We start from the raw sequence: 27,106 nt of genomic DNA, 5'->3' as shown, positions 1-27,106 counted from the left end.
GGGCCCAGCAGCCATGTTTCTCTGCCGCAGGGGTCTCCTGGGTAATTACAAACAGCCCCAGTCAGTGAAAAGCATCCAGACTTTGGATGAGGCAGCTCGTGTTTATTGCCACTGAATTGTCTTGCTGATCTGTTAGAAAGGAATCATAATAAAGATCGTGTCTAATATACAGCTCAGGGTTTCCGCACAAACGGACTCCTCATCTTCTCCAGACACTAAGCGCATGCACGCAGCAGCACGACCTGGGGCACTTCAGGCGCCCCCACAGGTGCATTTTTGCGGTGATCACGTGTGTGCCCGCCCCGCTCAGCAGCCTCCAATAAAGCACGGCAAAAGTCACCGCTCCTCTCCCTTCTAGCAGCCAACACCGCAACGAGGGAGGCACAGATCGGCAGCGGTGACGTGAAACGAAACAAGCACCGAGTCCGTACCCGCGGCTCCAGGAGGCTTAATTGGTAAACTAAAGCTCTCGGTAACCGGACGCCGCTGGTGGTGCTGGCTCGGAGCTCGGCAGAGGACACCGGGCCGTCCGGCGCATGTCGAGGTTGTGTTTTTCAGAGAAGGCCAGGTAAGTCAGACCCTCCTCCTGCTTTGCGGTGAAGCACGTCTCCGCTCTGTTTCAGTGCAGCTTCTTTTTATACGTCAGCGTATTTCTGTTTGAACCATGAGTCTGATGACCATGTGTGCGTGCGTGCGTGCGCTCGTGTCAAACTCAGCTCACCATAATTTAGAATCCGCAGTGAGCAATGCTCCGGGTTTTTGCGGAGCATCAGCACCGGAGGCACACACGCGCTGTCTGAGGATTGCTGAGAAACGACCCCCCCCCCCCCCACCCTCCTACCCTTTCGGCGTGACCGTGGGACCATTAGAGCTGTAAATGCCGGCTGAATCAGCTGTAAAAAGCGACTGTGTGTGTGCAAAGTGCAAGCAGCGGCAGCCAGGGCTGATATGTCTGCGTTCTGCGATGTTATCAGAGAGCAGGACATGGCAGACTACCCCAGGAATGAGAAAAAGAAAAGATATTTAGACTCCATCGTGGAAATCCATTCTACAGACTTCACGAGTGCACATCATATTTCAATGGGTAATGTAAGAGTCGCAGTTAAACCCAGCCACGCTTTTCCAAAATCGTCTTGTTTTATTTTTGTGACATATACGATGATTCGTCACAGCTGTAATTAAAGTATTGTCCCCCTCAGCACAAGCAGCAGGAGTTTTATTTACAGACTGATCGCATCAGACGCGCACACTTTATGATTTATTGAATTAACGCCCCTGTGCACGCTCCGCTCTCCCTCTTTAGTTTCAATAGGCTGGAGCTCGAGTGAGGCAGGTCTGCGCGCACTGGAAGCCTGGGATTCAATTGGTGGAAGTAGAAAGTGGAGCCCCGTCCTCCTTTCTTTTTCTTTTTTTCCTTTGCTGCAGGAGGAGCAGACTTGGAGGAAATTGAGAGAGACGCCGCTCAGCAGCAGCAGCAGCAGCCTGCGCAGTTTAGAGAGAGAGCACGGCATGAGGGACTTCACCCCCAAACTGCGCACCGACTCTGCAGGATGCACCCCTGCAGCTGTGTAGCTGCTTGAGGACGCACTGAGACGAGCTCGTTCCGGACGTGTGCAAGAATCTGAGGGACTGGGCTTGACTGGTTTCAGACCGCAGCTGCAACATTTGGTTTATCGTTCCTGCTCTCCTGAGAGCCGTGCGCTGTGGCCTTCTAGCGGACATGGGAAATGTAAACAGTAGTCGGGCTGGATTTTAAACTACGCACACGTCCCAAGTCCGCCTCCTCCTCCCGGGCCGTCCGAGACGGAGATGGAGACGGAAAGGATCGTGCATGAGCAGGAGGGAGAGGCTGAGCCGCCCATGCACCACGTCCATGGAACCAACCGGATTAGACCGTCCTCATACCGGGCCCTGCGCAGCGCCGTGTCTACCCTGGCCCGCCTGGATGACTTCAGCCGCGAGAAGATCGGCGCAGGGTTCTTCTCTGAGGTGTTCAAGGTGAGAAAACGGGGTCTAAACGGGGGGACGGGACAAGTTTTCACTTAACTTCCACGAGCTGATTTTGAGTCTCGTTTGTGACAAGCTCGAAGTTTAACGTGCACATCCTGCTCTGAGTGGAGCCTCTAAACTTTCAGTATTTTAAGACTGCAAATAGATGTACTTCCTGACGCCCCAGAATGAGTTGTTGACTTCCTGTCAAGTCTCTTGATGGTGCTGAATAACTGCTGAGGAAGCTGATGATGCATTTTTCTTTTTCTTTTTTTTTTGATGGATGGCATCATGGTGTCCACACCTGTTTGCAGTGACCCATTAGTTGGTGAAAGATGGACGCAGTGTTTTGTTTTTGCCTCCCAACCCCGTGTGTAAGGGGATATGGTCAGTGCAGGTAGATCATGTACACCTGTAAGGTGACCCTACTCCTGACTCTGCTTGCACCAGTGGCCTTCATCCCCTTTTGTCACGCTGCCTTTTCAGTTGCGTCGAGCCTAATTCTGAGGTACGCCTCATTAATGATGGCTCTGAGTTGCCAGGGTGTGATGGCGTGAAAGAGATCACCCCAGGAGGAGCTGGCTGCGAAGAACCTTAATGCAGCGTAGCAGGTATAGCTTTAATCTCTCGAGTCTGTTTCATCACGGTTGTCTAGCTGCACCAGGAGCTCCCGGCAAGGTGTTTTAGCAGGTGTTTGTCTTTGTCTGAGGAGATTTTGTCAGCATAATGGTGTCACAACTGTCCACAGCTCAGTTATGAAATGTTACAGGTGTGTAGTTGAATTGGCAGGTGGGTGTGGCGCGACCTAAGACTTTATTAGGCTTGATTCAAAGATTATGAGGATTAGGGGGTTTAATCTAGAGCATACTGGGGCTTTATGGGAGCACTTGTTGTCACTGTTGATAAAGCTGATGTTTTTTTGCTGCAGATTAATGAGCTAATGGTTGCAGCTCTGTATTTATTCGCTGAGCAGCAGTGCAGGTGACTGCAGCAGCATTTGGTATAAATGAACAGTTCAAGCTTCGTTTTTTTTTTTTTTTTTTTTTTTTTTTTTAAGAATCTAATAGGATCAAAGTTGGAACAATAATTTAAGTAGGTTTCGTTGTTTAATGAAGGCAAAACGGCCTCATTTCTAATCATTAAGTTGACTACCTGCTCTCTTAAGCGTTCTGATGAAAGGTGTTTGCCGTTTAGTCTGTTTCTTCTTTCATACAGACTTGGAATTAACCGAAGTACTGCTAAAACCTAAACCCCCAAAATTCTCAGGCAGTTGTCAAGTTAAACGATCCAGCTGTAGTATTTTATAATGGTGTGTTTTTTCACACCCTACATCACACTCGCATGTGATTCGACAGGCTTTTGCAATAAATCTGCGTCTTTAAATTGAATTTACTGTGCAAAAAATAATCGTTAGACACTATTCACTCTATAGGTGATGAAGGCATTCCTCTGGGGTTATAGCTTCTGTATATTTTTTTAATAAACTGTTCAAGTTTTATTTAATTTGGTTTTATGTTGGTAGAAGGAAATGAACTCCGGGTTAGTGCGTTGGACTTTGTTTAACCTTTTAAGTGGTCGTACAAATGTCGGTGTCAGTGAGGTTGCTGGTGGAAATAATTTGGGTGCAGCTCTTATCGTGTGCTCTGCTCGTATACGATCGCCACACTTCTAGCAGCAATGCTTCATAGGCTGTATGTACCAGCCTGGACTTAATGACTCTAATCTAAAGCTTTAGAGTATTCATAGTTGCATTTAAGTTGCAGGTGTGGATTTCCTCCATATCACTCCTGTCACAAGTGTCTGTGTGTGGCTGGTCAGGCTTTCTGTGTGTATGTATAGAAATAGAAACACTTGTATGTTAACCTGCCCTACAGTAAATCACTGCCTGGCTGAAGAATTTCTTAATTATCAGTTGTGTTTGACTTCAAAAATCTAAAATATTAGAAAGGGACAATGTGATTTAATTTGGTAAATAGTTTATCAAAGGATTGCGAGCTCTGCTGTTCAATACTGACGTCAGTGCCTATAAAATAAACACTCCTTAAAGGTAAATCTGTCTACAGTAATGACTAGTTCTTGTTAAGAGATTATTTTGAGCTCCTTCATTTTGACTTGCCAAACACCCAGATGAGGTAATGTGTCTGATCTTTGGATCTGTGGTAACTCACAGGTTAACAGCTGGCTGTAAACAGCTCCAGTTGTTTTCAGTGTGATGATCTTGTCTTTAAAAGCATTAGTGGGACTGTAGAGGATGAATTTGGTCCTCCTGCAGATTGTTGCACAACTAAACTCGTGATATGAAATCACATGGAGTGGGTGCATAAGATGCTGAGTACAGTAATTATTTCCATCATCGATCATACTGTTGAACAGGCGTTTGTCAGAAATGGTGGCACATGCTTATTGTAGCAAATCATGAAAATGAAAGGGGTAAAAAACACAAAATGATCAGTTTCATGTAAGGCAAAGAAAAGCAGCAAAGGTTTTCATGTCAAAACTGGACATTATTTCAAATATTTCTAAAAAGTTGGTCTCTACTTCTAACAAAGGTTAAAAAATTAATTGGCTGGGCTGTGGAGTCTAATGCCGTTTTCACACAGGCTTTGGAGGCCTGGACTTATCTACACGCGTAACCCAGTTGGCGTGCACGAGCGATCACAAATGACTCAGGCATCAGGTGTCCTTTATCACGTCCGTTCCTTGGTACAAAGTTTAAGGAAAAGTGATGACTGTGCAGCATCTACGCCGTCTCCTGTGCGCTCTGCTCGGGCCAGCGGATTTCCAGAAGGGGGAAGTCCTGATGATCATTTGTGCATTCATTTGTGAAATAAGAATGTTGTTTTCACAAGAAGTTGACTCATTATACAAAACACGATTAAGTAAAAATATCTAATTCTTGCTTTTGAGTGCTTCAGTTTAAAAGAAGTCCGGCTCAGGTCGACCTTCACTAAACGAGGCTTTTTGTGTTCGGACTTCACTCTTTGTGCTGTTCTCGTTCTCAAGGAAAAATGTTCTTGAGGCCACTCGGCTTCTTGAAGCCACTCCCTCAGCTTTGCCCTTTGAATGGCCAATGAGCATGCAAATGTCACTGTGCTCACTGCAGGCTTGTTAAGTTGCCAATTGAGTCTGGATGAGTGTGCTCTTTGATAGTGCTATATAAATGCAAAATTGTTACCACAGCTATCAGTCATATTTATAAAGTGTGCTGACCGAATAGTCGCTCCTGTGTCCGGGTTTAGCCCGGAGGAAGAAGGCCCAACTGTTCTGCAGAAAAATCCCCCTACCTGATGTTTTGTTTATGAAACTTTACTAAACTGAAAGTGTGTATGGGCCACGCTTTGAAATGGATGCTCCTGCACTTACTCACAAAGGCCTCCTGGCCTCCTGCCATGTGTGTGCTGCTGTTGTGCTTCAGATCAATGGTGACTCGCAGCAGCACAAACGGGCAGCCATTCACATCTCCAGAGTGAAATTGTGCAATCTGGGAGGGGTCGGGGGGGAATAGAGGGCAGGGCGATTTAAAAAAAGAAAAAAAAAAAAAAGAAGAAGAAAAAAAGGAGTGCACGTGTTAAGACAAATCCTCCAGGTGCTGTAATTTGTCTTTTTAATATTGTTCAAAGCAAAGTTCTGGACGTGTCTGTCTGTAAGTGCCAGCTTTTGCACTTGTGCAATACTCCTAATTCATCAGCCTGATAACCCAGAGGCTCGAAAGCAATAAAGCGCCCATTCACAATTAAACTGCATCATAAGCCAAAGGTTCAGTTAACTGTAGGATGTGGTTATTTATTCTGTCCCTTTCTCAGGGCTGCAGGGAGTTGAGCAAACAAATTGGATCAATTTCTAATTGGATTATTGTTTTACTTCATATTACTGCGTCACGCTCCGGCTGTTTCTCTCCTGATAATAGATGGCATGTTTGTGAACGCAGAGAACGTTAGACGTCCAAGAACAAGCACACGTAGAAGATTTGGTTCTCATTTGGACTTTCTCCATCATTTGCATGAGACATGGAAATCTCAGCGTCCACAGAAAATCCCACTTTCATATACATGTGTGGAACCCACATGTATATGAAAGTTTCCATGTGGGTTCCACACATCGAATTCAGCTCACTGTGGCTCTGGAAGTTGTTGCACACAGGAAGTGACGAGGAACCGGATCCCGGGCTGAAGACGTCACGTGACTGCAGTCACACCTGAGCTGCAGCACACCTCGCTCTTAATGTGTGAGGGCTCTATCACGTCTTGTTCTTTCAGTTATAAATGTAAAACATGAACTGATAGTTGGCTGGGTAAAGGTAACATTTGCCACCTAGATATGGGAATTAAGCTGGTTCCAGATCCTTCAATTCATTGGACTTGTATACCTCAAAGCTTATCAGAGTATCTATTATCAGTGCTGGTATGTGTGTGGGGTTTTTGTGTTTGTTTGTTTTTTTTGTGCATAGCTAAACTTTGATGTCAGTCTCATGCCATTGCACACCTCCACATGCAGTTTTATTCTCTGCCGCTCTGCTCTGTTAATCAGTTGGTAGTTGATGCTGAAAACTTTTCTTTCCCACACAGAAATTCGATCACATAAAGTAGCTGGTGAATAATCGAACCTTTAAGTAGAATAGGCAGATGTGCTGCTGTCAAAGTTTTATCTGTACTCATCCATAGTTCTTCCTCCAGGTATAGCTAAAATGATTTAATCTCATTATTTTTGACCTGTCTATAAATACATGACTGCCTAATTTGTAAATTATATAAAGCAAAATTTAAGCTGCTAACAACTGCTGTGCATTTGCAAGCCTCTTTGCAACCCACCTCCCTTCTGGCTTCTCCTTTTCATGCTGTTTCTGATTTAATCAGTGTCCTGTTACTGATGCCTGCCCTGCTGTGCGCCCTGTCTCCAGTTTTCCAAGTATGTGTATCGAGTTCCCAGAACGGAGCCATACCAGCAATTATAAAATTACTGCAGATGGACCACTAGCAGTCTTATTTTTCACTTACTGTGCTCCTGACTGAGCTGTGCTTAATAAGGTCAGAGCCCAGATGTTATCTTTCAGTGTAGCAGTTGTAGTAGTTTCACCAGTGCGTTCCAGTCTTTCTGCTCATTACTACAAGCAGCCTGTTATCTTAGTGTTATATTTAACAAACATGCTGTACGTGATATAATTCCCCATTTCCTGATTGCTTTATTCTTTTGGTAATTGAGCTTCAGCATCACTGCCAGTTTTCTCACAAACACTGAATTTCCATGAAACTCCTCACTGTAAGAAAGCCAGTCTTCCTGGTAATTATCATACATGCTGTGATTAGCCCGACTGGAGGCTGTGTGTGCATTTGTTTTGGACTCTGCCTAAACCTGATGTAAGATAACAAGCTCATGGAGAGTAAGTGGATAAGAAGTGGGATTTAGGAGTGTTGTCCCTGTGATTTGAAGTGTGTCGGTCAGCTGTATGTGACGAGTTGGTAAGATGAAGGAAATGGTTTGTCAAACGCTGCTGTGCTGCTGCTGTTTGAGTGTTTATCAAGTTTATATCTGCCATCAAGACCTGTTGCTAGGCAAAAATTCACTATCATCAGCTATATTTGGCTTCTAGCAATTAGACTGTTTCCTGCTTTCTTAAATGTAGGGATTTTTTTTTCTTAAAAAAAAAATTGTAATAAGGGCTTTGATATTTGAACATTTTAAATCAGGTTTAACATAGAGCTAGATTATTTTCAGCCCACCCGCTATAGTTAACAAGCTGTCATTTATCCACTATTTGTAGACCTGAAATTAATTTTGTTTAGTTTGCGGGTTATATGTACATTATATTTAGCAAATAAACGTGCTAGCTAATAAAGTTTCTTCCTTAAATATTCCTTAATAGAGTATGCTTTGTAGGTAGGTTGTATTTTTATTCAATTTCAGGATTATTTTATTTAAGCCACTTAACATTGACCTGTGAATCATTTAGGTACATAAAGATGCCTAACTCGATAAATGAGCTTGTATCGTCTGCATATAACAAACAGCATGGTAAACAAAACAATGAGACTGAAGTTATGTCTTTTGGCACTTTGTTACTGGCAGCCTGTCACAAAAACACAGAACTTGTTCCAATTTCATTAGTTGAAGTGTGTGTGTGTGTGTGTGTGTGTGTGTGTGTGTGTGTGTGTGTGTGTGTGTGTGTGTGTGTGTGTGAGATTAAAAAATTGAGGAAAACTGGGCAAGTAGAGGACAAAAGATGTGTCAGGACTGGGGAAAAAACATCTACAGTAGATTAACGATATCTGAAAGTCCTTAAAGTGGGAAAAATCCAGCACAGGACCTGACTGATGCATCTGGCCCTTCAGTCGACCCATGTACTGTTCACTGAAACCTCATCAGAAATGGTTGCAAGTCTTACAGTGGGGCAAAAAAGTATTTAGGCAGCCACCGATTGTGCAAGTTCCCCCACCTAAAATGATGACAGAGGTCAGTAATTTGCACCAGAGGTACACTTCAACTGTGAGAGACAGAATGTGGAAAAAAATCCATGAATCCACATGGTAGGATTTGTAAAGAATTTATTCGTAAATCAGGGTGGAAAATAAGTATTTGGTCAATAACAAAAATACAACTCAATACTTTGTAACATAACCTTTGTTGGCAATAACAGAGGTCAAACGTTTACTATAGGTCTTTACCAGGTTTGCACACACAGTAGCTGGTATTTTGGCCCATTCCTCCATGCAGATCTTCTCGAGAGCAGTGATGTTTTGGGGCTGTCGCTGAGCAACACGGACTTTCAACTCCCGCCACAGATTTTCTATGGGGTTGAGGTCTGGAGACTGGCTAGGCCACTCCAGGACTTTCAAATGCTTCTTACGGAGCCACTCCTTTGTTGCCCGGGCGGTGTGTTTTGGATCATTGTCATGTTGGAAGACCCAGCCTCGTTTCATCTTCAAAGTTCTCACTGATGGAAGGAGGTTTTGGCTCAAAATCTCACGATACATGGCCCCATTCATTCTGTCCTTAACACGGATCAGTCGTCCTGTCCCCTTGGCAGAAAAACAGCCCCATAGCATGATGTTTCCACCCCCATGCTTCACAGTAGGTATGGTGTTCTTGGGATGCAACTCGGTATTCTTCTTCCTCCAAACACGACGAGTTGAGTTTATACCAAAAAGTTCTACTTTGGTTTCATCTGACCACATGACATTCTCCCAATCCTCTGCTGTATCATCCATGTGCTCTCTGGCAAACTTCAGACGGGCCTGGACATGCACTGGCTTCAGCAGCGGAACACGTCTGGCACTGCGGGATTTGATTCCCTGCCGTTGTAGTGTGTTACTGATGGTGACCTTTGTTACTTTGGTCCCAGCTCTCTGCAGGTCATTCACCAGGTCCCCCCGTGTGGTTCTGGGATCTTTGCTCACCGTTCTCATGATCATTTTGACCCCACGGGATGAGATCTTGCGTGGAGCCCCAGATCGAGGGAGATTATCAGTGGTCTTGTATGTCTTCCATTTTCTGATGATTGCTCCCACAGTTGATTTTTTCACACCAAGCTGCTTGCCTATTGTAGATTCACTCTTCCCAGTCTGGTGCACATCTACAATACTTTTCCTGGTGTCCTTCGAAAGCTCTTTGGTCTTGGCCATGGCGGAGTTTGGAGTCTGACTGTTTGAGGCTGTGGACAGGTGTCTTTTATACAGATGATGAGTTCAAACAGGTGCCATTCATACAGGTAACGAGTGGGGGACAGAAAAGCTTCTTACAGAAGACGTTACAGGTCTGTGAGAGCCAGAGATTTTCCTTGTTTAAGGTGACCAAATACTTATTTTCCACCCTGATTTACGAATAAATTCTTTACAAATCCTAACATGTGGATTCATGGATTTTTTTTTTTTCACATTCTGTCTCTCACAGTTGAAGTGTACCTCTGGTGCAAATTACTGACCTCTGTCATCATTTTAAGTGGGGGAACTTGCACAATCGGTGGCTGACTAAATACTTTTTTGCCCCACTGTATATAGCGTCTTTCTGTGTGTGTGCTTGCAAATATGTCTCACTGTCCATGTAAAATGTAAAGAAGTGACGGTTTTCCAAAGAGTTTTGCACAGTACTGTACTCGTTTAAGTTTGCATTTTCATAACATTTCTACTCTGCCTCTCACTCATTCGGTTTTTATTGGATTAGCTGAGCTTAACTTTCAGTGGATCCTCTAATTACTGAAGAAATACCCCCGATGTACCTGTTACTCAATGTTGGGATTTCTGTGATGGTGGCAGGAATGTTTTCCTCTTCTTTCTAACATTTTATAGATTTGGCAGTTGCTTTATGGATTTATTACCCAGGTCGATTTATATTAGAAAAAACGACTTTCTTGCAGAAAACAAAATCTTTTCTTCCATCGTATTGGTCTTACACTTCCTGAAATGGCATGGGGGAGAGGGAAATAAAACATTTTTGTAACCAGCAAATCTGGGAATCTCCCAGCGTCCTGCTGGATCATTGTCATGTTGATTACATCCTGACACGTCCTGTGTCAGGATGTAATCGGTTCTTAGTAAATCCCGGTGGCTGGAACGATTTCAGCTCTGGAAATCTAAAACGACAACAAAGGAGGAGAAAAAAACAGATCTCCTGTGTTGCATACACACAAACCACGATCCATCATCAGCTGTCTCCTGTGTGCCTGTGATCATTTTCAGTGTTTGGGATTAGGAGGCGGGCTGGGTGTATGTGCTTGTGTTACTGTTGGATGGTGGTGTTGGTATGGGAGAGCCAGTGCAGACTTGAAAATGATTGCTTTTAGTGTGGCACTTTTCCCTCATTATTCCCTTCCTCTGTCATTCCAGTCGGGGCCTGCTTTGCTGCAGCTCGCTGCACAAATATTTATCTTTGTTTATATTCTGCACGGCCACACAAACTCGAAAGTGCTGAGCGTGTGGTGTTTCACGTCTTCATTTAAACCGCTGTGTTTATTGAATGCAATTTTTCAACTTGACTGTGGATTAAAATAGGTAGTTGGGCAAGAGTTGCCCAACACTTATGTTTTCAGGTCCTTCCCTTTTTTTTTTTTTTTTTTTTTCCCTTTTTCACCCCCTCTCGTGGTTACCAATAGATTTATATCAGGAGACACTTTGTGTGTTTACATTGGTGCACAATGAGCGTTTCCTCCCGTCCACTTGTTGGTGGGGCTGTAGTCTTAGCTAAACCTCAAGGAGAGCAACTCCCCTGTAAGAAGGTAAACAAGTGGTTCAGTATTTGTGTCGCCAGTGACGGTGGCTCAGTTCACTGTTCCATTAAGGAGTCACCTCAAGAAAACAAGATGTACTCTCTCTCACTACTTGCAGTATTAAAGCCACACATGGTAATTTATTGGCTGTTTGTGTTTCATACATATATCTTCCTCCAAAATCTGCCACTTCCAAATCCAGCGGAAATATGTCCTCACTATATTTGATAAAAACATAAATTCCCCTAAAAATCTGAAATTAAGGACCAGTAATAGTCAGGTAATTACAAATAACACTTTCCAAAGTGTACCTGAATGAATTTCCACCTTGGACTTTGTTTCTTTTGGTCTTTTATTTTGAAATTCACTTAAAAATTAGGCCTCCGGATGATTTCCTTGCATTTAAGAAGGTTAACACGGCAAGGACCCAGGTCTGTCTTTCTTACTAGACTCCAGCACAGCTCCCAGGTAGATCCAGTCTTGGGGAGGCGGGGGTTGTTAGGTAATAATTTTTAAAAAGTTGGTGTTGTCATTTATGCGCATGGATTTGATGAGGTGTTACTTATATTGTATTTAATATGGACTCTAGAAGCTATCACTACAGCTGTATAACATCTTGTATGTCCATGTATCAGTGAAGGAAGTAATTTTTCTAGAAATAATCAGACACTCGAGGACCTTAGTTAAAAAAATAAATAAATAAATAAATAAAATATCAGTCATGTCTCATGCATGTATTAATCCAGTCGATCCAGACCTGGTCCTCATGTTCCTCTGTCTGCTTTAGCAGCCTCTCTGGGGTCAGCGATGATGACAGTGTGTTGCTGCATGCGTGAACTTAAATGACCCCTCTTTGTTTTGGCCTGTGTGTGAGGAGGCGTGGCCGGCTCAGTGTTGTTGTTGTGCAACAGACAGTGATCGGTTTTGTGACAGCTCGTGGACTGCACGCCTCCTGGATCAGGTTGTGTTTCTGAACCTGACCTGACCGCGCAGAGTGGGACCTCCCTGCTCGTTCACTGATGGACCAGCGCTTGGCTGGGTGCCTCGTCTCGGTCGTTTCCACGCGTGCGTTCTTATTGAAACGCAGTCTGTAAGCTTCTTCACGCTATAACTGAGAGCAGTGCCTCAGGCAGCAGCTTAAGCCTTGAGTTGTTTTGCAGAAGTAATTTTATCCATCAAACACAAGTTTACTTCCCCCCCCTCGGGACTTTGCTTGGTCTCTTCACACTTCAGCGTAAACCTCACGTGTCAGTTTGGTTGATGTGTTGCTTCCTTTGTTAAAAATGTCTTGAAATGCTGATTGTGAGATAAATGTTGCTTTCCTTTTGTTAAAATACTGTGTAGGAAGCACATTTAGTGATGATGATTATTACTTTTTTTGAAAGGGATGTTTTTCTTTCATATGCATCTACAAGCCAGTACTGTGAGGAGATTTGCCACATTTGTTTTGCTGTATACTACAAGAAACGCATTTTAGTCCAGTCTCCTTGTATTTCCACTTTCTGATGTGGTTTGAAGGCTGATTTACTTTTCATTAAAGTAGCCAGAGACGGGCTACTGCTGGTGGGAAGCTGAAGTAACCATGAAATCCTCAAGGCCTTTGGAGTTGACCCCATGTCTGGAGGCAAAGTGTGTGTGTGTGTGTGTGTGTGTGTGTGTGTGTGTGTGTGTGTGTGTGTGTGTGTGTGTGTGTGGTTACAGCCAGCCACACTCCACCCTCTGCAGCAGTGTGTGATCTGTTCAGCACAGATTTTACATGAAATGAACATCAGCTTAAATGTTAGTGAAGCTTCTTTGATATTCAGGAAAAATTGTGTTTGCATATCATAAAATGTAATCTGCATTTTACACTTTACCAAAAACATTTGTTTGTTTCATTTATGTTTATAGTCCAAAATCCTTAAGGTTCACTTGTTTGTGGTGAAACCGATTTGTTAAATAGGTGGTAGTAATAGTAGCAGTGACTGCATTTTTCAGTGTATTATATTCTTCGTGCCAACATAAACAAAATGATTTTTTTATTTTTATTTTTTTGGTTAATTTTCCCTCTTATCCACTTTGCCTCAAAGTCAGTTAGCAGCTCTAGCTAACATTAGAAATGGATTCATTAATATTAAAAAATATTAATCGCAAATGCCAAAACAACTGCCGTGTTTTGGCATTGAGACTCCTTACAGCAGTTCGCGGGCTGAGGGTACCTTGCGCTTGGATTAAACCCTGGCTGCAGCTTGCTGCATTAACCGTAAGAAGCCTGGCAGTACCGCAGCACTGCAGAAACGACCATCTGTCAGGTTAAACTACAGGTCTGGTCTCTCTGAGGCTGCAACAAATGTGTAGTTTTTCTCATAGTACGGTTTACATATGCTCTTTTCAAACCAGTCTTTCCTTCCAGTGCGTTGTCCATCTGCATCTCTGGCACGTCCTTCCCTCCCTCGCTGTGCATCAGTCTGCCTCATCGGGCTGCTGGCTAATGACAGACGCTGCTGCACGTTGGCTCTACTGAGCGAGACGGCAAAAAATGCCAGTGACCTTTCCTCTGCTGACAGCAGCACTTTACAAGGCTCTGTGTGTTTGAAGGCGAGCGTTAGGGTGTGGCTGGGCACATGCATGTGAGCAGAAGTCTTTTTTTGTGTGTGTATGTGTGTAATTGGTTCATATCATGGATAATCTCTCTATGTAGGCATGGACATTCCAGTGGCGAGTCCTTGGAGATGACCATCAAAGTGCTTGGAATGAAAAACACCACGCATACGCTGTTGGCCTTACAGAGTTCAGCTTTTCAGATGGCCAAAAAAACCAAACTGCACACGTAAGAAAGGTTTGCACTTGAGCTCCATGCTGAGTCAGGCTGACTCTGTGATGATGAGTGAGAGGTTGTTTGTTTGGGAGCTTAAACTGTCAGGACAAAATTTGACAGGTCGAACAGGGCTGCAGTTCCAACCACTGCTGTCTCAGCAGTTGGTGCATGTTTGCAATGTAACCTGCCTGTGCGAGTCAGTGTGTGTCTGTGTGTGGCTGCCCGTTAATCACAGGATTACACAGAGTGTCAAAAAAAAAAAAAGATATCGTCTAAGTGTGTGAAGGCAGAGAAACCTAGACAAGTGTGATGTGAATCCACAGCCATGCAGGCTGCTTTCCAAGAGAAATTGGTGCTAATGTGTGCACAAAGAGGCTTTTTAAGTATAAAGTAACCTTTAATCAGCTTCAAGGCTCCATCTTCCAGCCCACATGAGTCTGCATCAGCCTCTAAGTGCAGCAGATGTATAAAGAGAAGTGGAGATTAGTCCTGCACTTCTACCCTCTACACTTGTGCTGCTCAGCCTTCCTTTTTATTCTGCAACAGGAAGTAAGCGACTGTTCACAAGTGCAGTTGTGTCCGTGTGCGAGTCTTACATGTGTGCACCCATGCATGCGTGCAGCGCTTGCAGTCTGGAGTCCTCGAGCGACCTTTTTAAGAAGAGACACAGCAGCCAGTCGATGAGAGTCAGCCTCAGAGAGTGTGTGTGTGTGTGTGTGTGTGTGTGTGTGTGTGTGTGTGGCATTACTCACTGCACTCTAGTCTGTACTCTAATAGGCTTTGTGGTTTTTCTATCATCAGTCAGATCCAGAGCTCAGCTAAGATCCAGGCCAGTGTCACTCTGACTTTAGTTCACGACTGCAGACTTTGACCCTCTCTCACGCTCTCTCACTCCTTCGCTTCACATTTATGTCACAAATGAAGATAAAAGGTTACCGGTTTAGCTTTTATTGTTAGCTAAAAGGATATTTGATGTATAGCCAAGCTTTAAGGTCACTGTTTTAGACTGTGCATGTAAATAAGACTCCACGAGACACTGAATTGCATCCTGCTAACCCTAACAAACAGACTGAGCGGGTTTAAAGGGGGTTTAGAGACCGCTTTAGAAACATTTAACACTGATTCAGTCTGTTTGGCATGTATATGTAAATTATACTTCCCAAAACCACATCATAGTGCTGTCAGTGTTAATCTCGTTAAAATGATGTTAACGCCATAACTGCATTAACGCAGCAAATCTCTGTTAACGAGTTACCGCGGATGGCCCCGTGCGTGGGGCTGGCCGGTGTTAGCACGGTTAGCTCGTTAACGCGTTGATGCTGTCCAATGCTTTCCAGAAAGTAAAAACGCTGTTGAATTTCTACCACTGAAAGGTGTTCATGTGTGATCACTTTAACCTTTCTTGGTGTTGTCAGCTATTGAAGGCTCGACTGATGTGATTTGACCGATAGAAAAGAGCAGATTTAAAGTTGGCGGCTAAAAACCTGAGCAAAAGAATGAAGCATGTATGTCTGCATGCGCCATGTAAACGCTTGTACCCTTATACTTAAATTTGTCTGGTTTTCTGACCCGTGTTGTCCAGAGTTATGTCAAAAAAGTTGTAAAAAGATATCAAATGAAGTCTTCTATTCTGTATTAAGACTTTTTATTAATATAGTGTTTCACAGGACAGGAGCGAGTGGATATTCTAGCAAATCCACCCCAAGTTCAGACGGACGTCTCAAATTCTGCAAGCTTCAGGTCACATGTTAAAATTCATGATGGTGCAGTTTTTAAAAAGATAAAGTATGGCCTGTTTGGAAGGATTTCTAGAAGGAAGCCTCTTTTCTCCATGGCAGCATTGTTTCAGTTTTCAAAGATGCATTTGAACAAAGCCGAAGACTTCTAGAGCAATGTGCTTTAGACAGACCAAAGTGGAGATGTTTGGCCGTAATGCACAGCTCCATGTTTGGCATGTTTGCTGTAAACCAAATGTCAGCATGGTAGTGGAGGGATGATGATTTGGGCTTGTATAGCCACAGGACCTGGGGACCTTGCAGTCACTGAGTCGACCATGAATCCCTCTGAATACCAAAATGTTCTAGAGTCAAGTATGAGGTCAGCTGTCTGACACGTGGCAGAAACTGGGTCATGCACCAGCACAATGACCTGCAGACATGGCAGGAAATCTACAACAGAATGACTGAAAAAGAATTAAAGGGTTGTAACGGACCAAAGTCCAGACCTCAACCTGACTGAAATACTGTGGAAATTTTTTTTGAGAGCTGCACATGGTAAATGGCCTGTATTTATATAGCGCTTTACTAGTCCCTAGGGACCCCAAAGCGCTTTACACATCCAGTCATCCACACATTCACACACTGGTGATGGCAGCTACATTGCAGCCACAGCACCCTGTGGCGCACTGACAGAGGCACATGAATGAATGCCTGCAAACCTTAGCGAATTGAAGAGTGGCCCAAAATTCCTCCACTATAATAAAGGTGGTTCTACAAGCTGCTCAATCATGTGGTGTACTTTTCAATGTCCTTTTCTCACATTTACGTACTTATTTTTCAGTAACTGGTAAATTTGTAAATGTACCGATACCCTGTTACAATTGTTTGTGGTGAGATGTTACAACAACACTGTTGCGCGTCATAGCAAGGCTCAGCATTTACTGGAGCAGTGCAGCATGTTGTGTTTTTTTTGGTGTTGGCTCCTTTATGCAAGAGTACGCTCTCACAGAGCTGCTAGACATACTTTTAGACATTTTGGACAGGACCCAAAGTAAACCAGTTGAATACACGTAGCACTACTAGAGGACAAATGAGTTATTTTAATTCCAGCTTAATTGGCTGTAACAATAATGCTTTGGACCAGTTAAATACTCTAACATCATCGAGCTATATTTGTTTGCACGCCAAAGTATTTGTGATTGCTTTAATGGTAAAACAATTAACTTTTATAGACTTGTTAAATTACAAAAAATCTCTAAAGGCAGCAGATGAAGCGTGAGGGGTCAGAATGCATAAAATGATAGAAAACGAAGTCAGAATTTAGCAGCAGTCCTCTCTAATTGATTCACAATGCCAACATTTTCCTTTCACACTTACTCGTACATGTAAAACACTTAAAGTGCTGGCCTTTCTCACCACGCACACGCACAGCAAACCTTCCCAGAGTGTTTTGCTTTCATCTGCTGCTCGTACACATTTCTGTGGAAGTCAAACTACTTGCCAAGCAAATATGCACAAACATGCACCCGCCAGGAAGCATGTCGCATCGCCATAGTTACCATACCAGACGGCCTCATTGTCATGGCAGCAGGTTTGGTCAGACGAGCAGCCAAGAGGAGTGTGGAAGAAACTCGACCGACCCTCTAAATGCTTCGTGGCCGGTTTCCAGATATCATTCAGTCAGCACTTAGATTTTTATTGCTTCAGAGGGTGTTGATGGTGTGACTGATGCATGTGTGATAGATCCGTCATCACCAGCGCTGCGCCGCACGCCTACTCTCCTCAGCCATACATCTGTTAACTGTGAGGCGTCTTAAATATTTCTTTCATCCAAATGTGGAGCAGTCATGGATTCTTCCGGGGTGTGAGGCAGATTTTAAGTGTTTTTGCTTGTGATGACAAATTGTCTTTTCGGCTTTTCAGCTCTCGTTGCTTCAGTTGATCTAAATAAAGCGTTTGTGCTCCTTTCCCTTTCATCATCCAGGTGCAACACCGTGTGTCTGGTCAGGTGATGGCTCTGAAGATGAACATCCTGGCCAGTAACAGGGCCAACATGCTCAGGGAGGTCCAGCTCATGAATCGACTATCGCACCCTAACATACTCAGGTAACTGAAATGTTGGCTTTCCATCTCACTGTTAACATAAACTCAGTTTTTACCTTTTCATTTAAAAACATTTCTTTCCAGTGTTTGATTTTCATTGTGATGGCATGTCTCATCGTACACGGTTTAGAATAATCGGCCTTCAAACACTGGTGATAGATGTGGTTTGTGTGGTCCACAAGAAGAGCCCGCAGACTAGATTTTCAGTTGGTTCATTGTCAGTGATTGCACTGCTGTGTCTGTATCGTTCAGTTCTGTCCGGTGTTGAACTGTTTTTGTTTTGGTTTTTTTTTTTTTTTTTTGCACAATTGCACTTTGTGTAGTCCTGCGTTTGTTTGTCATGTGTAGCACCACATGGAGGAACGTTGTCTCGGTTCACCGTGTACTGTACCACTGCACATGCTTGAAATGACAATAAGGCCACTTGACTTGAAAATAACTTTTTAATGACCTTTTAATAAGAGTCTTTGGCACTTTTTGCCGTAGCCTGAAGTGTACATGGATGTAAAAGCGGGTGGGCTATAAAAGGTCCATAGACCACATTGGTGCGCCACACCTGATTTAAAAACATTTAAAACAAACAAAACAAACGGCAAAACAACTTGGTGCAATTAGCTGCACAGCAGACCATGTTATTGAACGATTGCAATAAAATGCTCCAGAAGCCGCAAACTGTCTCGAGTTCCAGCTCAGTGATTCAGATTAGCAGATGCGACACTTGCCCGGCAGCTTCCTCTGTCGGAACATGCCTCTCAAAGCAGCCGTGCTTTGATAAAACCATTTTTTAAACTGTTGACACTGTTTAAATGGTTGTGTAATATACCCTGTGATAGAACCTGTCCCGGGTGTGTCCACCATACTAAAAAAAAATCCTTGAAATGTTTAAAAAGTTTAGACTTGACATTAATATATGTTCCTGTACTTTACCCACAGGTTTATAGGAGTGTGTGTCCATGAGGGGCAGCTCCATGCTCTCACAGAGGTAAGTCTCATTAATGTGCTACAGCACAGATGGCGATCTGGTTTTGATCTCCTCATTTTGCCCTTTGTAGTGGTAACAGGCGGCTGTGTGCATCTGCATGAAAGCAATGATGTGACCAGAAACTGATATTTATCTGCCTTTGTCCTCACTATAAACATTGTAGCAAACAAGATTCCCTTGAAGCAAGAAAAAAAGTCAAACTCATCAAATGGAGGGAAAATATCTGCAGCCTCAGTCTGTGGTTTTTAATTCAGTCTGTATGAGAAAGCCAGCCTAAATTAATGTTATACATTGGTTTTTGAGCTCACTTTACACTGAACGTGACATTTATTGTGCATTTTATATCTTTTACATTATTTATCTAAATGCTTTGAGGCATTTATGAAAAGTTTTGGCTCTTTTGATTTTGAAATCAAATTTAAATTGCACTCTGATCTCACCGTCTGAGTTTTAAATCTGGCCGTAAAGAGATGGTTTCTTCAGATCCTGTACTTCAAACTAGTATGGGTCGAGTTATTGGTCCCGGGGGGAGGAGAAAGAGAATCAGGCCTGCTGTAAGGCATCGGCTGGCTTTTTAATTTGCTAAATATACCCGTCTAATATCATCTTTGTTTACTGTTGTGTAAACTTTACATGTTGCAGTCAGTTATTTTTGAGAGGTTGTCTGACGCAGGCGTAGTGTCAACCTCATTAATTTAGTCAGTTAATTTGAAAATTGATCTTAAAAGACTCATAAATATTATTATTCAATTAACTGAGCCCTGCCCTCCAGTTTAAGTGTTTAGGCAGGTTGGATGAATGTGATTCTCAGGATTTTTCTTCTGAAATTGGTGATTTCATTTTCATTTCTCCACATAAACCCAGAACAGGCGGTACAAGCGTCTGTAACTGCGGTACACTTAATCCTGGCCAGACTGAGGTCACACGGTTCATAACAGGTCACCTGTTTCTTAGATGTTGCCATAGTAACTGAGCAGCTGGTCAGTAAAAAGCATAAAGGTCAGGAGAGAAGAGGCGTACCTGCTCTAACGTCAGGTAGTGTCTTTAGTGGGTCGTGTTGGTCAGAGGTTTTATAGCTTTTTGTTTTTCTTAATTTTTTCTTTTATTTAAATGATTGATTGACCAAGAGGTTTTATCATCATTCACATTTTTAGAAATGGGGAAATTCTTGTCACCTTGTGGTTAAATTGTTTATCATGCAACCTCAGTGGCTTCCCGTACAAATGAGAGCTTCTGTTGCATATCAATTTACAGAATATCCTGGGGTTTTTTTTTTGTTTTTTTTTTTTGTTTTTTTTCCCCCAAAATTTGGCTGTCAGCTCAACTTCTCATAAATGAAAGTGACATTTTCAACCATTGAAATAACAATGCATACAAACAGATTTCCAGTCTTCACCCAGCAGATGACTTGATGAATATGAAAAGTCGTGGCCTAAATAAACTACTTTAATCTTCAGTGAGGTTTGCCTGGCACAGTTCAACGCAGGAAGATTAAGAGCTTGAAAACTTGAGATTTAATTCTGATCTGCTCTTAACTATAACAAAATGCACTAAAAAAGGATCCGTAGTTGTTGTTGCAGAAGACTTGATGTTTGAGTGCGTATGACAACATTTTAGTTCAGTTACATTGTATTAATATAGCACAACAGCAATGCTGGAGACTGTTTGGCCACATGAACACCTGCACCCTCACATACTTTGGACATGCAGTAAAATTCAAGTATTTTAGGACCATCTGTGTCAACCTCTAGAGAAGAAGGATGCTAGGCTATGAAATCGCTGTAGATGCCATGGCACTGTATCTTGAAGTAAACTGAGATGATGTTTAAACAAACATGAAGAAAAGGAAAGCGGATGCTGCTTTCTTGTAACGTGGATGGTTGTGGACACATGACAGTGTGCTCTAAGAATGCAGCGATGTTTGCAGTATCCAGACTGCTGTTGTCCTTGTTAAATAAAGTTGTTTTTGAAAATAAAATCATTTGACTGAAAGCAATGTCAGGTTAAAGATTAAAACCTACAGTAAGAAGAAACCCAGATGATAAGCATTAGCAAGCATTTGGTGTCTGTGTGGAGGAAGAGCTTCGTTTTTCCTTTTTCTTTTTTTAAATAGGAAAACACCTCTGGAAGCATTTTCCTTTAACAACACTGGAAGCAGCTTTTATCTCAACATTTTTAAGCAGAATGAGATGCATGCATAATCAGTATAATTAATATAACTAATTGTGTTTTTGTTTGGTCTCCTGATAATTCAGTACATCAATGGTGGCAACCTCGAGCAGCTGTTGGACAGCGACGTGTACCTGTCGTGGAGTGTGCGACTCAGCCTTGCTCTGGATATCGCCCGGGGACTGAAGTACCTGCACAGCAAGGGCATCTTCCACAGAGACCTGACCTCCAAGGTGATTACACACACGGTGCTCATGTACTGCTCGCACACATCACTGAGAATCAACACTCACTGAACCCACTCGCTCAGAAGGTTGTGACGCACATAGGCGTATGAATGCGCCACAATAGCACGAGGGCTACAGGTGAGCGCGCACACACGCACAGGGAGGCGCAGGAGTGTAAATACTTCGTGATTGGTAAACAGAAGGAAGGTGAAAAAGATCTGAGTACAGATTTAAAGGCGCTGCAGGTGCGTTACAAATCGTAAAATTACATCTGATGCTATCACAGAGGTCCAGTGTTGCACCTGGATCTGTGCCAAACAGCAGCCAAAACATCTGTGGGAGTCTTGGCAGGCGACCTTTACACACTTAGAGCCCCTACTCTCGTCTGTTTTTTTTCTCAAATTTTATTTTTATAGATTGTTTTTGAGTATGCTACAGGAGCCTGTGTGTTTTATTGTATTTAAAATGCACATTAATAAACATTGTGTAAAAATGTACCAGATTTGGTGATTGCAGGCTTATCATCTGTGCTCCCGGCAGGTCGTAGACTTTTGTAAACTACTGCCAGTAACGTCATTATGCAACAGCTGATAATCCGCTGCATTCAACACTAGTGAGTGGGCATCACGTGTCGTGCGTCCAGAGTATTTCTAGGAGTGTAAAGGAAATAATTTGGGGGGGACGCTGCGATCTGATGCTCTGAATGTCTGAATTTTCTTAAAGTTTTCTTCTTCTTGCAAAAAACTAACCAAAAACATCTTTGCAGGCATGCAGAAAGCACCGCTCTCACATATTGTGGATGCACAGTTTGCTGCAGCAATAAAGTGATTCATGTGACCTTTGCCCCTCTGTTCAGAACTGCCTGGTGCGCTGGGAAGGTAGCGTGTGCTCGGCCGTGGTGGGAGACTTTGGCCTGGCAGAGAAAATACCAGATTACAGGTCAGTCCATCGACACCTATCAGCTGTGTGATTAGATAAGTCGTGCTCAATAAATTCCACTCCTGCACTCGTCTCCGCTCTGTTTATATTCCATGCCATATCTTTCTCCGTGCACTCTCGAAATATTTCCCTCAACTTCTGCTTTTCTCCTGGAGACGTTCGGATGAGACACAGTCACGCACAGAGACTGTTGCTCACTCCCGATCAGTCAGGTTTTTCCAAAGTACACAGGCACACGCTGCCTCCGCTCTGTTTCATAGGTCCAGGGGAAGGCAGACGGGACGGCACTTGGCTCGCAGTGATGTTTTCAGTGGGGTTTTTTTTTTTTTTTGTGAGCTTTTATGACACACCACTAACTCACAGCTCTGTTGCTGGTGTCGCGTTATGACTCTTCCCCTTCGTTTTTGCAGCTGCATTTCTAGTGACATTTATGTGGTTTCTACAATTCATCACTGGCCTGTACAGGCTATAAATGACCAGCAATCCTCAGATGTGTCTTTATTTTAATTTCTGCAGCTATTTTTCCACTGACATCATGTCTGTTAAGTGGTGGATGATCAGATTCTTGGCATAAAAGGGCCCCGCTCTAAAGATTGAGGGGAAAAGACGTTAAAATGTTTACAGAAGAAAAAGTGGTTCAACAAAGTGTTAGTAGAGGGGACAAAACACAAATTCTTAGGTTCTCTTAAATTGTAGACTTGTTATGCAAACTGTTTTGGTTTTTTTTTGTGTTTTTTTTTTAAATCTGACAGTGATCACATGTAAGTATATTCTCTCTGAATCTGTAAAATGACCAGCATGAGGGTTGTTGCAAGATAGTTGGGAAATAGAGAAATTATTCAAGAAGCAGTGCAGCATCTTAATATTTTCTCTTGCAACGAAAGAAGTGGTGTGATGGAGACGGTCCTGATGTCTGTGCCTGAAGTAAGGAGGTCTTGAAAACTTTGAAATGAAATTGTCCCACGGTTCATTAATTAAAATGCAGTTTTTACATAAATGGAAATGAATTTCCACTAGTTGTTACTTGGCTCTAGCTTCACTCACTTTTATTTGAAGAAAAACGGGCAGTCATGTAAAAGCCATTTGTCTGGAAATGGTTGCTTTGGAGGAAACTTGGGAATGTCACTGTGTGGGCAAAAGTACTGGGCCACACATCTTTGACTTCAGGTGCTTTGAGTACCGCTGCCACAGATGTATTGCATCAAGAACACAGACATGCAGTCTGCTTTTAGACATTTGTGAAAGGATGGATCATTCTGAAGAGCACAGAGTTTGTGAAATGTCCTTCCTTGTAGATATTCCACCATCAACTGTAAGTGGTGCTGTTAAAAAGTCGCTTCTAGGGCACCAGACTGGGACTTGGGGACTGGGACTTGGGGACTGGGACTTGGGGACTGGGACTTGGGGACTGGGACTTGGGGACTGGGACTTGGGGACTGGGACTTGGGGACTTAGAACTTTTTATTGTCATTGTGCAGTTTCTTGCACAGCGAAATTGGGTAGCTGGACCACAAAGGTGCAAAAGAAAGAAGAGACCAATGTACAACAAGGGGGGGATAAATAAAATAAAAAGCAATGTATATGTATACATATATGTGAGTCAGACTATATACACGGTGTATGTATAAGAAACACTGAAACAGACTGGGACCAGAATATTGCACATGAGCCAAAAATATTGCACAGAACATGGAAAGACTGAGATATTGCACATAGATGATCAACAGCAGTGTCAGGGTGGATGTGTTTGGGAAGTCTTTACACACTCTTAGTTTGCATTAAGAGTTCTGACAGCCCACGGGAAGAAGCTGTTCTTTAGTCTGTTGGTTTTGCACTTGATGGATCTGAGCGTTTTTCCAGAGGGCAGGATGTTGAAGAGGTGGTGGTTAGGATGGAGGTGGTCCTTTATAATTGCCCTGGCTCTGGAGAGACATCTTGAGCTGGCAATTAAGTCCAGGGAGGGGAGTGGAAAGCCGATCACCTTCTCTGCAGTTCTGATGACCCTCTGTAGTCTCTTCTTGTCAGCTGTTGTGCAACCAGTGTACCACACAGGGATGGCGTGCACCAGCACACTCTCGATAGTGGCACGGTGGAAGGACACTAGTTCAGTCTGCGGCCTGTTACATCTCAAAACCCTCAAGAAATGGAGGCGCTGCTGGGCTTTCTTTACTAGGGCTGATGTGTTTGTGGACCAAGATAGGTCCTCAGATATTTGGGTGCCGAGGAACGTAAAGGAGGAACCTCTCCACATAGTCACCTTTTATGGATAGGGGAGGGGGATCGGTTCTTGTTTTGCAGAAGTCCATGACCACTTCCTTTGTTTTCTTGGCGTTTAGGGTGAGGTTATTGTAGTTACACCATTCTGACAGTCGCTGGACCTCATCCCTGTAGGCGGTGTCATCATCGTTGGTGATGAGCCCCATCAGTGGTGTTGTCTGCAAATTTGATGATGTTGCAGGGGTGCGGTCACTGGTGTATAAGAGTGGACTCAGCACAGATCCCTGTGGTGAGCCAGTGCTGTGAGACAGGGTGGATGATCTCTGGTTGCCAACCTTGACTGATTGTGAACAGTCTGTGAGGAAGTTTTTGATCCATGCACATGTGGAGGGGGGGAGTCCAAGTTTACCAGCTTCTCTATAAGAATGTCTGGGATGATGGTATTGAAGGCCGAGCTGAAATCAAACTTGCCCTGGCATCAACATCAGCACAGAAACTGTGCTTCAGGAACTGTATTGCATGGGTTTCAAGGGCCAAGCAGCTCCTGTATGTTTAATGAGTAGGTTGACCACATGGAATACATAGTTTTCGACCTGGAACAGGGCCTTGGGGAGGTGTTTAAGAATGCCTTAACCCAGGCCTTGCTAGACTCCACCAGTTCCTATGTGTCCATCATCCTTTGAGCTTCCCACCTGCAGGAGGCGCTGTAGGGGATCTGTTGCTTTGTGGATTGGAAGGGGGTTGCAGGTGTAGGCAACCCCCTTCCAGTCTGATATCTGGCAGCTTAAAGCAAACAAACAAAACATAATCCTGTGGTTGCATGTGGTGTTCTTTCATGTGTCTAAATGAAAGCCCTTTCAATGTAAGCAAGCCTTTGTCCATTATAGTGTTGGGCTTTCCTTTTAGGAAGAATTGCATGAGGAGCTGCTCTTGTATTGGTGGCCTGAGGGTGCATGCAGCATGGCTTATGGGCAGGTGTTAAAATGCACGCTATGTTGTAATGAGTTCTCTCTTGCTGTGCATGAATTTTGGTGGCTGCTGATGATTAACGCTGTTAGATAAGAAAAGCAGTGACACCACGAGTGCAGCAGGTTGCTGCGTGTTGTTGAAACAAATAGCTGAACTAAATTTATCTGCACAACTATCTGATAAAGAGTGAGTCACTGCAGAGAACTAACAGGTTAATGTAGTATCCACGAGTATAACACATACTTGCTACAAATGACAGCACTTTACTTTCTGCATCAGAGTTTAGAAAGAGGAAATGCGGTACTTGACATCCATCAGTGTTATGAATTTTTTCACTTTTGGAAAATGCCAAAAAAGGAGTTTTAAGGAGACTAAATGTGTCAGACTAAAGAATTTGTTGTCTTTATGTACAGCATTTTTTTGCAGAAAGGTTTTGGCCATTGGTTGAACAATACGAGTCTGACTACTGTTTTAAAAGGGCTGTCGAGGCTGACCTCAAAGCAGTGCCATAGTCAGTGTGTCTCTGCCCACACATGCAGACAAACTTGACAAACACTCTTGTCTCTTTAGTCCTCATCCTCCTCTGTCTCCAGCTATTAAGTTAAAAACACGACGTGTGTGTGTGTGTGTGTGTGTGTGTGTGTGTGTGTGTGTGTGTGTGTGTGTGTGTGTGTGTGTGTGTGTGTGTGTGTAGCCACTTCACAAGTGTGCGTCACTGTCAGGAGGGGTGACTTCGCTTGTCTCTCTTTCTGCAAAACCTGGCAAAATGTGTCAGATGAGCTGAAAAATAAGGCTGACATTTTTACAGATGCGAGTCTTCCATGTAACTGTCACTGTGGACTTACATACATGCATACTTCCACCTATCCAACATGACAGCTCTGTTTGTTCTAGACTTTGTTTCAATAGCAGCTGGTCAATTGTGGTTTGTTTTTTGTTTTTTTCCAAGGCTGTTTGCTCTTGATTCTATTCAAACACTGTTGCATCCTGCAGCAGGCCGCTAGCAGAAAATGGATGATGTTGGTGGGTGTGTTTTTTGAGTGTGTTTTTGACTGAAACTGCTGTGCTTGTGGCATGGGGAGGGGGGAAAAAAAAGGAAAGGAAAGATGATGACAGGGGTTTAGCGCTCCAAATAAGGTCAAACTATTCCAGTCCTCCTCCTTTTGCTCTCCCGGCTTTGCTGGATCTCTGCTGTCCCTCATAACAAGTCATATCAGCAGAAGGGCGAGAGTAATCTGATCTGTTTATGCTGATGACTTTTCTGTTGTGGTGTTTTCCCTGTGCTGCCTTCTGCGGTCGCTCAGTTTGTCTCATTTCTTCCGGTCCACTTCTCCAAATGGTGTTTACACTAGGAGCTGTGACCGTCTCGACTCATCCTTTCTCCCTTCTGTATGTTTTTTTTTTTTTTTTTTTTTTCTTTTTGCTGTATCATAGCCCTCAGTAGCAGATGGAAATAGCACAGAGGAAGTATCTGCCAGCTGTGTGTGTGTGTGTGTGTGTGTGCAGGCATGTGTGCAAGCACGTTGTCCTTGCACATTCTTGTCTTCCTTCCTTTTTAATTCGGTCAAAAATTGCACAACAATATCTCCAGATAACTGAAAAACACTGTGGTTTCTTAGATACTGAGGAAGTGCACATAAACACACGTACGCTTGCACAGAGTAACGGCTCACCCCGCACGACCTCTTGATTCGCTTCTGTGTCACTGAATTGGCCTGTGAAGCCTGCTCTTGTTGCACCTTTTATCAATCTGTCATCTTCTTTGGTCTCCTGCACGTCACAGGCTTCTATATAGAAAGT

The 27,106-nt window shown here is 43.3% G+C and overlaps 1 protein-coding gene across 1 annotated transcript in view; it reads left to right on the top strand.

Annotated features, from left to right (window-relative positions):
* The first annotated feature begins 312 nt into the window (after positions 1-312).
* The window catches only part of tesk1b (testis associated actin remodelling kinase 1b), a 31,959-nt gene continuing 5,165 nt past the window's right edge, over positions 313-27,106 (top strand). Inside the window, exons 1-6 of the mRNA XM_086279699.1 lie at positions 313-568; positions 1,426-1,998; positions 17,685-17,806; positions 18,737-18,785; positions 21,041-21,187; positions 22,038-22,120. Coding sequence (XP_086135825.1) covers positions 1,810-1,998; positions 17,685-17,806; positions 18,737-18,785; positions 21,041-21,187; positions 22,038-22,120 — 590 coding nt within the window. The 5' untranslated portion in view covers positions 313-568; positions 1,426-1,809. The remainder of the gene's footprint in view (positions 569-1,425; positions 1,999-17,684; positions 17,807-18,736; positions 18,786-21,040; positions 21,188-22,037; positions 22,121-27,106) is intronic.

The sequence above is a fragment of the Aulonocara sp. 'chitande type north' Nkhata Bay genome, linkage group LG3 (genome assembly GCF_057382095.1).
Source record: "Aulonocara sp. 'chitande type north' Nkhata Bay isolate Kocher_YH1m ecotype deep benthic linkage group LG3, A_spYH_male_GT1.1, whole genome shotgun sequence".
In the NCBI taxonomy this organism is placed as follows: domain Eukaryota; kingdom Metazoa; phylum Chordata; class Actinopteri; order Cichliformes; family Cichlidae; genus Aulonocara; species Aulonocara sp. 'chitande type north' Nkhata Bay.
The sequence above is the reverse complement of the archived record's forward strand: the minus strand, read 5'-3'. Positions and strand labels throughout refer to the sequence as shown.